A 12,460-nucleotide genomic window follows, 5' to 3' on the forward strand; every position below is an offset into this window, starting at 1 on the left:
CAGGTTCAGTGCAGACGAGGCTTTGGAAAAGACAATGCTTGAGCTCTGACAAATCCTCAAAGGAATTCTGTGTCACACACACCCCAGCAGCCACTGGGCAGTGGACAATGCACTTGTTCAGAGCTGAGGGTTTACCAAACCACCTTCACCCTCAGAAACAGGGAAAAGCCCTTCATATGTCTGTTATGCTTTTACTTTAAGAGAAAAGAAACAAATTTCCTTATTGTGGGAAGGTCCTTTTATTCATGAAGTATACACAGAATTAGTAAATAGGGAAAATATGTTGAATTTTCTCAGTCAGATTTTATTTGTTGGCATCATTCTCATTGGTCATTTTAAAATATAATTTTTTGAAATACAAAATAAACAGACATGGAGCACTTATCACACACACACCACTTCTCACACACTATGACAGGTCAGGGCTGCTGTCTCCATGAGGCAGGTCCTTGCTGTCTAGCTCTGTGTCACTCAGGGGTCCTAGTGTATGGCTAGATGTGTGGGCGATCCTTAATTAAAAATGTAATTCCTGATTGCTTTTAGCCATTATATATTTCAGAGGTAATTACTATCTTAAACTTCTAATAAATACAGGCACCTCTTTTACTCACAGAATTAGCTATCCTCTCAAATCAAGAGGAGGCTCACTTTGCATACACATAGATTTACAGTTCATTTAAAGGCTTCCCATCTCCTCAGCATTACAGCTTCATAAGAAAGGACTGGATCACATCCATTTTACTTTGACTTATATCCTTTTTATTTTGATAGATCATCAATTTGTGTTCCAGGTAAGGAATATTCAGAAATCCCAGAGATTCCTATGTATACTATTAGAAAAAAAGAGGAACTTTTCAGCAGTCATTAATGGAGACTGGGACAAAGGTGTGTAACACAGCAACGAGACTCACTTATCCTAATATGTAATCAATATTTTCAACACCAATTGTACACTTAGGAATTTAAATGATAAAAAAGAGACTAGTGGTAAACATTCTAATAACTAATTGGAATTTAAAAACTACATAAATATACTATTATTAAAAAAACCAATATATTTATAAACTATGGAGATGTACTAAGTAGGAAAACCATTGAGTAAATAATTAAACACATGCACGCACCTGCATGTTTTCTCTCAGATCTGTGGCATCCCGTATAGGGGGCTGGGCATTCTTGAATACCTCATCCACAGTTTTAATCCATAATGTTCTCAAAGATGCATATTCCCTGGATTTCTTCCCTTTTCTCACAGAAAGGCCCCTTTTATGAGGCTTCCCTCCTCCTCTTCGGTTAGTAATAGCCACGTGGACAAATAAGGAAGCATGTGCAAGGACCTCTCCAGTTAACGACTGCAGGGGGACATGGCGGTAGCCCGTCTGTAAACATTCAAAGGGAATTGTATACTGGCCGATGAATTCATCCCCGATGTAGTCATCATCCAGCACTACAAAGCGCACCATGGCCAATTCTGGCAGGTTGATTTGAAATTCAAAGCTTTCATCAAAAATGGGAGCGTCTCCATTCTGGTGCACTGTTTTTGTCCTTTGTTCTGCACAATCAGCAGGGATTCCATGGATTTCAACATAGACATAAGGATCCACCACGTCACCTTTGGCACCTGATCCTTTGGGCTTGGGAAAGTTCTGCCCACTGATGATTTTAATGTGAAGAAGTTGAGGTGAGACCCCTGGGACAGAGTCTTTTGTATTGGCACTGAAGAAGGAGACCTCCTCTCTCATGATGGCTGGCCGGAGGACATAGCCACAGTTTCCGTTCTGCCTAAACCAGCCAATATTCAGGTCCATCATCAGTCCTGGTGTCTGAAAGTTCATGGCTACAATTTGGCAACCACATTTCCAAAAATCTTGAGGGTTCATGTTACTGGAGTCAATTCTCATTGGACTGGGAAAAACCCTAGCAAGAAAACGCTTGTTGTAATTTACAAAGTCCCCTGGATTTTCATTGGCGTACTTGCTGGCAAGCACTTCATTAAACGAACAGACTTCCCAATACTTCTGAACCTGAAATGACACCTGAAATTCTTTGAACTGAACTGATTTGCAGATGCTGACCAGTTCAGATAGTTCTTTACAAAGCTGAAATCGCTTCACAGGCACATTGTTGGGTTGCTCCACGTTTTCTTTTCCCATCCTCTGAGACATTTCCGCTCCTTCATCTTCATCAGTAACATCTCCTTCTACCCCAGAGCAATTTGAGGACAGCTTCTTTGCTTTAATTAGTATTTTCCCTTTCAGGACATCTGGGGATGGTAGATAAGATTCCTCAACATTGGGTGATGTTGTATAGAGCTTGTCTCCTAAAAGTTTCTTCATGTGCTGAACCATTACCTTCTGTTGTTTAATGGAACAGTGGTTTTCTAAACACAAGATAAGAGGATACTCTGAAGCAAAGAATGCATACTTGTTAATAATATCGATGACACTGCGGAAAACTATCTGAGAGGTCATGGTGTGGCCTGTGTAAATCACAGGTTCATTGTCTGGCCCATCCCATACATCTAATTCAACACTCCGGCAACCCATTTTAAGAGCTCGAATATATCCTGTGATGTCGGAGGGACCTCGGAACTGATCCTCTATTAAGTATGTATTATGAGATGAATTTATAAAGTAATGAGACAGAGGTTGCTTCATATCCTGACAGACCTTCTTATGTTCTGGATCAAATATATAACAGTCAGGTGACATAAGGTAATTAGTGAACCCATCTATGGACAGCCAGCCCTTTTCCTGACCCTCTTTGGATGGCTCATATTTGTGAATAATTTCAAGGCTTATTTCCTCATTTATATGTGCCACACCCTGTTCTGCCTCAAGAAACATCATAAGGTCCTTGATATCAAGGAATTCTTTATTGCTTGAAAACTGAACTAAAAGGAAATAAATTTCAGGTCTAGTACAAAGCTCATGAAAAACCTCAATAAATTCTTCCTTTGTGACCTCGGTACCAGCTTTGTCCTTTGATTTATGCAATTCTTTGAACTTAAGCTCAATTTTGCTTGTTTTTAAACCGGGATTGAGGTTTCTGATACATTGCACAGCATTACACAGAGTTATATGTCCAAGGTTATCTACATCAATTTCACTAAACATTTGTGAAACCCAAGAAGTCCTCATGTTATCTTGGCTACTTTCTAACATATCAAGTGTATGTTTTCCATAAGAAATTAGGTACCGCAGTCCTGTAACCCAGATGTTTGCAACATCTGCAGAGTTGGCAACCAAATCCAGTGACTCATAATTCTCTCCATATATGACAGAAAATGCACAATCTTCAGATATCTGGTCAGAAATGCCATTGCTGCGGAATATGTCTGTGTTTTTTCCTGTTCTCACTTCCTTGATGGATTTAATGTCAATCTTGGCTTTCTCGGAATCTTTCTTAGATGGCTCCCACCTTAGGCTCTGCATGTCGGCATCCAGTAAAAAGTACCTATGATAAATTCTAGAGTTGGAGCGAACCTTTTTGAGTTCTGAACCCTCAACCATTGAATTAATACAATCACTCGCACTGCTGATCTTCTTCTCTGTTGGCATGCTGCTGAATGAGACTGTCTTTTTCCGTTCCCTCTTCTGTTTTGTACCATCCTGAGAGAAAAAAAGACAGCATATTAGAATAACATAAATATAGGTTTCCATGTTCAAGATTATGAATAGAAATTTAATTTCCTTGAAAACAAATTATACTATTAAGATTTCCTCTTCTAGGTCCTGTGATGAATGACACCCATTCATCTCCAAAGCTCAGAATTGGCCTTGGAGTTGACAACCTAATACCAACAGGTATGAAATCATTATTGGATAATTGCAATTCATATTTATCAAGAAGAACAATTTCAGGCCAGGCACAGAGGTTCACACCTATAAACTCAGCACTTTGGGAGGCTAAGGCAGGAGGATTGCTTGAGGCAAGGAGTTTGAGACCAACCTGGGTAACACAGTGAGATCCCATCTCTACGAAAAAAAAAAATGTTGGTGGGGCGTAGTGGCTCATGCCTGTAATCCCAGCACTCTGGGAGGCCGAGGCGGGCAGATCACCTGAGGTCAGGAGTTTGAGACCAGCCTGGCCAACATGGTGAATCCCTGTCTCTACTAAAAATACAAAAATTAGTCAGGCATGGTGGTGGGTGCCTGTAATCCCACCTACTCAGGAGGCTGAGGCAGGAGAATCGCTGGAATCCGGGAGGTAAAGGTTGCAGTGAGCTGAGATCGTGTCGCTGCACTCTAGCCTGGGCAACAGAGTGAGAATCCATCTCAAAAAAAAAAAAAAAAAATAATTAGCCAGATATGGTGGCTCGTGCCTGTAGTCCTAGCTATTCAGGGGACTGAGATGGGAAGATTGCTTGAGCCCAGGAGATTGAGGCTGCAATGAGCTATGATCTTGCCACAGCACTCCAATCTGGACATCAGTACAAGATTCTGTCTCAAAAAATAGAAAGAAAGAAACAATTTTCAGAGCCCAGAGGAAAGTGAAAAGGCAGGATTCCTTGATTAAAAATTATTAAGAATTTCAAGGTGACAGAAGAGCTAAGTGAAGCCCAGGGCTCTTCTGAGTCAGTGTGAAACCTGTGCAACTGTACAGGTCATATACCATGAAACAGGCCCTGTTTCTATGTACACCGCCTACACCAATGCTTCTCAAAGGCTTGTCACCAGACCACCCGCCTCAGAATCATCTGGGTTACCCCTGGTTACAATGCAGATTCCTAGGCCCATGGAACCAGCTCCCTGGGGCTGGTGCCCAGGAATTTACATTCAAGGTAGCATTCCATGTGATGGGGGATGTACACTAAAGTTTAAAAACCATTTCCTGACTACTTGGGCTAAGATGTCTAGACTATTTCTGGAAACTATTTGTACCAAATGATAAGAAACAGCTAAGTACCAACTAATTAAGTATCTGTTAAATGGGAATTCCAGCAGAAATTCCTCTCTCCAAAGTCTCATACTAGATCAGTCATCAATATACATCAGATAGACATGTAAGTCTGAGATGAAGGGCTAGATTATAGTTGTTGGAGCTTCTAAAATCATAGAGTTGGATTTATTAAAACCTATTACTATACACCAATGCTTAGAACAGTGTCACCTTGTATTTTAATATTAACAGATTATTAAAAGGACTAAGTTTAAAACTTCAGGCAGCACTTATTTCTAAAGAAGTTAGCATCACCAATAAGGCACTGTTCAACTTTCCTGCTTAAGGTAACATGTTCTCATCTTAAGGGGCTGACATCCACATCTGTGTGTGTATTTAAGTCCTTCCTTGTATAGAGATCTTTACTATTTGAAAAAAAAATGCTCAAATTACCTCAAAAGATCTTTCACAATTTTAAACCCAAAAGATGATACTGCCTTTCAGTATGTGCATAAAATCTATGACAAATTTTCAGTATTCATTGTATTCATAAATAAGAAATAGGGATGTGAGTTGGAATTATATCACTTTCATGACAAAGAAAAGAACATTGTTAAATATTATCCAAAGGCAATTCTAATTTTCCTGCTCTGGATAGAAAATCTCTATATTTTAAAAAGCTATTATGCTATACTCTATCTCTGAAATTTAAAACCACTTTTACTTTCTAACTACCTATACTTCCAAAAGCAATTTGCAGAAGGTAATTAAACTTAAACTTTAAATCATATGGGTATCATTTTCCTCAAAGTTTCAAAATGAACCATAGAAGCTTTTGTGATCTGAGTGCCAAGACAAAACATAAAAGCCACAAGGTAGAATATTTCTTTACAACTATATCCTCAGAACAATAAAGTGCAAAATACATAAAAACTGTGGTAATTGTATCTGTAAGATACATTATATTACAGCCATTCCAAATCCTAAAGCATAGATTGTACTATATCAGTTCGAGTGAGTTAGCATGAAATTAGTTTTGTAATCAGCCATGCATAAGGACATGAAACAAATGTATAAATTTTCTATTTTTCAGAATGACGTCTTTAGTTTTTTTTTTTTTTTTTAGTAGAGACAGGGTTTCACCATGTTAGCCAGATGGTCTTGATCTCATGACCTTGTGATCCACATGCCTTGGCCTCCCAAAGTGCTGGGATTACAGGCATGAGCCATCGCGCCCAACCGATGTCTTTAGTTTTTAAAAGGCACATTTACCTTTGATAAAGGCAATATACTGACTCAGTAAGGTAATTTTATAATCTTTATATATTGTGTCTCAAAGACGACATTAGTAGAACAATTACAAAAATATATGGAGGTATTTATCCACTGAGCCATTAAGAAATATATAGTAATTTCTCAACATTGTAATCTTTTATTCTTTCATTTTTATAGGCTGATTAATATTTGGTTACACTTTCTAATTTGTTATAAATGATATATTTCAGATAAATAGGTTTCTTTTTTATTAAGACAGAAAAGGCCTAATAGGAAAGTAAGTTAATAACATACACACATACTCACATACCCATGTATGGGTGCATACCATAAATATGTTTGGTATATGTTTAAGCTTAAACACCATACCATGGCTTTAAAAACATCGCCATGCTTTTCACAAAGCAGCCCAGGCTTTGAATGGAGACTTCTGGTCATCAATTGCAGACACATGAACATGGTGACCACCCAAGCACGGGCAGATATAATGACATCAAGGACACCCCTTAGCAGAGACTTCCCGTCTCTTTCTCTCCCTCCATCTGCTGTCGCCTAGAACCGTCTGTCCTCTCCATAGCACACTAAGGCCTGAATCTGTTTCTCCTTCCTCACTAGCAGATAAAGTGATCAGAAAACACCAACAGAGGAGTATGCTTGTTTAGAGGCCAAAAAGGAAGAGAAACAGATGTGAGCTTGCACTCATCAATGGGTGGACCAGAATCTCTGGCTGGGAGCAACAAGTGGATGTGACTACAGGAGAAGCTGGCGAACTGGTCTTACACAGCCAGGAGAACAGGAAGGGGAGGACAGAAGCACTTGTGTGGGAGGTACGGAGAACTGGAGTTCGATGGCAGGAGATTGAGCCCCAAATTGCCTAATTCCTAGAATCCTTATCCCACTTTTACTCATTTCAACTTGGTTTTCATTGTTCAGCCTGGCAGTGATCAAATACTTGCATAAGCTGAGTAGCTGGTCAGAAGCAGAGAGCTGGGATCTACTGTCTATGCTGCCTTGTAATGCAAGTTAGTTTAAACTAAATAATGGAAATTATTCAAACTACATGTGCTATACATATAGCTTTCTACCTGGAAGAACATTAAATACATAATACTCACATGCATTAACCATCTAAAACCAGAGGAAAAAATGCAGGTTTCTGCTGAGACAGTTGTGCCTCAAAATACTTTTTAAAAATAGTATAAATGATTTCTCAGAGTTGGCTGTTATATTGTGAAGGAGCACTCATCACCCAAAGCTTCTGAATGATGAACACAACAAAAGTTGGAAACTTGGTGCAATTCTCCTACTCTATTAGCACTTAGTAACCTCAAGAGAAAGAACACACAAAAAATGTCCGGACTGGAAGAAAACTGCTTCCAAAGAACCTACCTCCATATCAACCCTGAAATTTTGCATTTGTTGACAATCATAAAATTTAGAACTAGAAAGAAACAAAGGTTCATTTGCACATTAGCCAACACTTATTTACAGAATAACAATTTCATACCAGGAATGATTTTAGGTAAAGCAATGAACTAGGAAGAGGCTAGGGAAACATTCTGCACCACAGCAAATTCAGGGAAAATAAAAATGTTTATAGAACTCATACTTAGCATTAACAATACAAATAGCCATATTGAGTCCTATGGAAAAACATACACCTTTCTAACATAACTGCCTACTTTATTTAACAGAAGGTTGTCACTAAAAATAGGAGGCCACTAAAATTACCATCTGGGATACTTAAGTAGTGGCAATTTCATAAATGGGCATGGGTAATTTCACAAATTCTCATCCTGAAATGGGATAAGGAATAGGTGAACCTCATTTCTTCTGCTGGCAACAAAGTGTGGCACTGATTCAATTGATTTAGCTTGCTCTGGAGAAGAGGAACGAGAAACCGAGTTGTGGAGTTGCAGTCTTGTCTAAGGGCACACAGACAGTTAATACCCTGCTGGAAGAAAATTACCTCGTTTCCTATTCCATTTGAAAGACCTGAAAGACTTGCACTTGAAAGACTCCTGTCTTTCAAGACTCATCTGTTCCCATTTTCTGTTTGATTATTCCTCAAAAAAATCATGAGCAAATGATGTTTTAATATCCAGATTCAATACCCTGGCCAAACAGTGACCAAGTCTAAGCAGTCATTCTGGTGTGGGGCTGGGGTGTGAGCACAGGGTGGCTTAGAATGGGGAGAGGGTGTAGTATGAAAACAAAGCGGCCGTTTATCTCTCTGGTTTGCTTGAATCAAGTTATTTAATTTGAAATATAAGTAACATTAAAGAAAGGTAGGGGATCTTCATGTTTATCAAGGGGGATCCAGAATTAGACAGTTGAGAAACTGGGGGTTAAAAAAATTTCTTTTACAAAACAACACAACACAAAACAAAAAACCCCAAGAAAGAACTTGAGGTCCATTAAACGAGCACAGCAAGGCCTGACCTTTCTTCAGCTCAATAACAATAACTCTGAATTGAAAGAATAAGTCATGCCAGGCACATAAGGGTTATCTTGCAAGGTTTTTCACACATCTTTAAAACTTTGATGTGCTCTCCAGGACGAGAAAAAATAAGAAAAGGGGGAATTTGGAGCAAGACAGTCACTCTGAAGGTCATTTTATAAAATAAAATGAATTGAAAAGAATAAAATAACATAAAGGAAAGCTAGGTACAGTTAAATGCTGCTTCTTGCTCACGTGGAAGGGCCCTTTATTTCAAGTAACAGAAACTCCTTGGCCTGTGGATGCCTCTCCTCCGTGGGCCCTCCTCTTCTGTCATGTCCTCTACTGTATTCTGTTTTCCAAAAGCTCACCCCTGCCCCAGTTTGGCAGAGTCTATGAGGGCTCAGATCTGCTAATGGCTTAAGAGCCTATGGGTGACTTAAAAAGTCATGAAGCGGGGGCAAGAAAGGTTCAGATGGTGGTTTACAATACAGAAAGCCAAAACAGAGTATCATTTCTACCCTAACAAGAAAAAGCCCAATAATCTATAAAATCATAACTGTTCTTATATCTACCAGAGAGCCACGGTCATACAGGAACCAAGGGAACTGAATTTCAATGAGTGACACGCCCCTCCAAGGAGAAATAGGACACAAGAAACTGTTTTGGGTTTGGTGGAGCATGGGAAGAAGATGTGGCCACCATGGAGGCAGGTAAGAGGAACTCAGATAAAATTTTAAGGAATTCCTAAAAGCCAAGTGTGGCCTAGTATATCCATCTAGGGTAACTGGGAGTGCCAGACACAGGAAGAGTGCACTCATTTGTAAATCTTCTCCATGGGTAAACCTGAGAAAAACTAGGGGTTCAGCAGGAACACTGGGAAAAGGGTAGAAGCAGAATCCATCCACTTCTGGAACCAGACAAAGATCCATTGCCCCAGAGGGTAGCAGAACCTCTTGTAATCAGGAGCCTGCACCAACAAAAGCACAGCTCTGCTATGACCAGGAGAGTGGCAGAAAACTATCACCTGCCCCAATTCAAAACAGATACAGGCAGAGTTTGGCTTCCACAGGGGGCAGGGCAGGTTAGGACAGGTGAGAAGGCCCAATCCTGAGGCCCAGGTGCACAGGGCTGCCTAAGACTGAAACTGGACCAGCAGGACCAAAAATTCTCCCTGATCCCCCCAGAAGCCTAGTACCAAAATGCAAGCAGTCTACCATTATAGGAGGGACAAGAACATGGGAAGAGATCCCTTTCTGACACAGGCATTCACAGTTGAAAGCTGAGGGCAGAGCAGGAACTCTGAGTAAACCCTCTAGTACACTACCTGCCTCCTTAACACACTAAACACAAGGTGACAGTGACCCACCCACCAGTGGAGAAATTTGAAGGCAGTGGTACAATGAAGGCAACAATGGCAACACAAATCCCAAACCTGGTTCAATTACTGACTCAATCTTCCCTACACTAATGACCTGGAAGAAGAGACATGCCCATTTCTGAGCACATTATTTACTTCAGTCTCTCTTAACCATGATTATCGTATCCAATAAAAATTGCAGGTCATACCAAAAAAGTAAAAAGAGAAACAAAATGAAACAAAAACAAAAACAAAAAACATTGTCAAGAGATAAAGCAATCAATAGAGCCAGACTGTAGAAGTGACTCAGAAGATGCTGAAACTATTAAATGGGAAGATTAGAACAACTATGATTAATATGTTAAAAGATCTAGTGGAAAAAGTGGACAATGTGCATGATCAGATGGTTATATTTCCACAGAAAGATGGGAATTACAAAATATGGTCCAAAGGAAATACGGTTTAAAAAAACCCCACATCAGAGATGATGAATTCCTTGATAGGGTAATAAGCAGACTAAATACAGTCAAGAAAAGAATCTGTAAACTTGCAGATAGGTCAATAGAAATTATCCAAATGAAAATACAAGGAAACAAAAGAATATATACATATTTAAAAAAAAAAAAAACCAGAGCATCTAAGAGCTGCTGTCAAACATATGTGAAAAAAAAGTCCCTGTAGGAAAAAAAGGAAAAATAGGGCAACAAAATATATGAAGAGATAATGTCCTAGAATTTTCCAAATTAAGCAGCTCAAGAGTAAGAAGCTCAAGCAGGATCAAACACACACACACACACACACACACACACACACACACACCTGGATATATCACAGTTACACTGCTGAAAACCAATTAAAGAGAAAAGCTTTGAGGCAGCCAAAGAAAAAGGAAAGTCACATATAGAAAAACATCAATAAGAATTCTAGTTCAGATGATGGAGAAAAATTGAAAGTCTTTCCTCTAAGATCTGGAATAAGACAAGGATGTCCATTTTTTTTTACCACTTTTATTCAACATAGTATTTGTAGTCCTAGCCAGAGTAATTAGGCAACAGAAAGAGAGAAAGGGAATCCGAATTGGAAGGAAATAAGTCAAACTGTCCTTGTTTGTATATGACATGATCTCATATTTTAAAAAGTCTAAAGATCCCATCAACAAACTCTTAGAACTGATAAACAAATTCAGTAAAGTTGCAAGATACAAAATTACTATCATTACTAATTAGTATCATTACTATATGTCAACAGTGAAATCAAAATTAGTATCATTACTACATGCCAACAGTGAAATCAAGAAATCAAGAAAGCAATCATATTTATGATAGCTATAAAAATAACTAGGAATAAATGTAACCAAAGAAGTGAAATATGTCCACAATGAAAATGATAGAGCACTAATGAAACTGAAAAAGATACACCAAAACAATGGAAAGCCATCCTGTGTTCATGCATTAGAAGAATTAATATTGTTAAGATGTCCATACTACCCAAAATGATCTACAGATTTAATGTAATTCTTATCAATGACATTCTGCACAGAAGTAAAAAAAAATTCCTAAAATTCATATGGAACCCCAAAAGACCCCAAATAGCCAAAGCAATACTAAGCAAAAAGAACAAAGCTGGAGGCATCATCACACTACCTGACTTCAAAATATACTACAAAGCTATAGTAACCAAAACAGCACGGTACTGACATCAAAACAGACACATAGACCAATGGAACAGAATAGAGAACCCAGAAATAAATCAATGTATTTACAGCCAACTCATTTTCAATAAAGGCACCAATAACATACATTAAGGAAAGGACAGTCTCTTCGATAAAAAGTGCTGGGAAAACCAGATATCCATATGCAAAGAATAAAACTAGTTCCCTATCTCTCACCATATACAAAAATCAAATCAAAATGGATTGAAGACTTAAATGTAAGACCTGAAACTATGAAACTACTAGAAGAAAACACTGGGGAAACAATTCATACTTCAAGACATTCATCTGGGCAAGATTTTTTTTTTATCATAAGATTTCAAAAGCACAAGTCACAAAAACAAAAATAAGTAAATGGGATTACATTTGTAAAAACAGCAAAAGAAACAATGAACAGAGTGAAAAGAGAGAGCTTACAGAATGGGAGAAAATACGTGCAAACTATTCGTCCAATGAAGCATTAATTACAACAGCAAAGAAAAGCAATTAAAAAATGGGCAAATTATCTAAATAGACATTTTCAAAAAAATATATGCAAATGGCCAGCAAGTATATGAAAAAATGCTCAGCACCATTAATCATCAGGGAAATGCTTATCAAAACCACAATGAGGATACCATTGCATCCTAGTTAAAATGGCTATTATTAAAAAGACAAAAACAAAAAACAAAAACAGAAGCTGGTATAGACGTGAAGAAAGGTATACTGTTAGTGGAAATGCAAATTAGTACAGCCATTATGGAAAACAGTATGAAGGTTTCTCAAAAAAGCTAAAAATAAAACTACCATATAA

At 38.4% G+C, this 12,460-nt stretch overlaps 1 protein-coding gene across 4 annotated transcripts in view; it reads right to left on the reverse strand.

Annotated features, from left to right (window-relative positions):
• The window catches only part of PLCL2 (phospholipase C like 2), a 324,082-nt gene that overhangs the window by 77,590 nt on the left and 234,032 nt on the right, over nt 1-12,460 (reverse strand). For all 4 annotated transcript variants that reach the window (XM_050779546.1, XM_050779543.1, XM_050779542.1 and 1 more), the window contains exon 3: nt 1,125-3,611. In XM_050779546.1, the coding sequence (XP_050635503.1) occupies nt 1,125-3,611 (2,487 nt within the window). The remainder of the gene's footprint in view (nt 1-1,124; nt 3,612-12,460) is intronic.

The sequence above is a fragment of the Macaca thibetana genome, chromosome 2 (assembly GCF_024542745.1).
Source record: "Macaca thibetana thibetana isolate TM-01 chromosome 2, ASM2454274v1, whole genome shotgun sequence".
NCBI lineage: Eukaryota > Metazoa > Chordata > Mammalia > Primates > Cercopithecidae > Macaca > Macaca thibetana.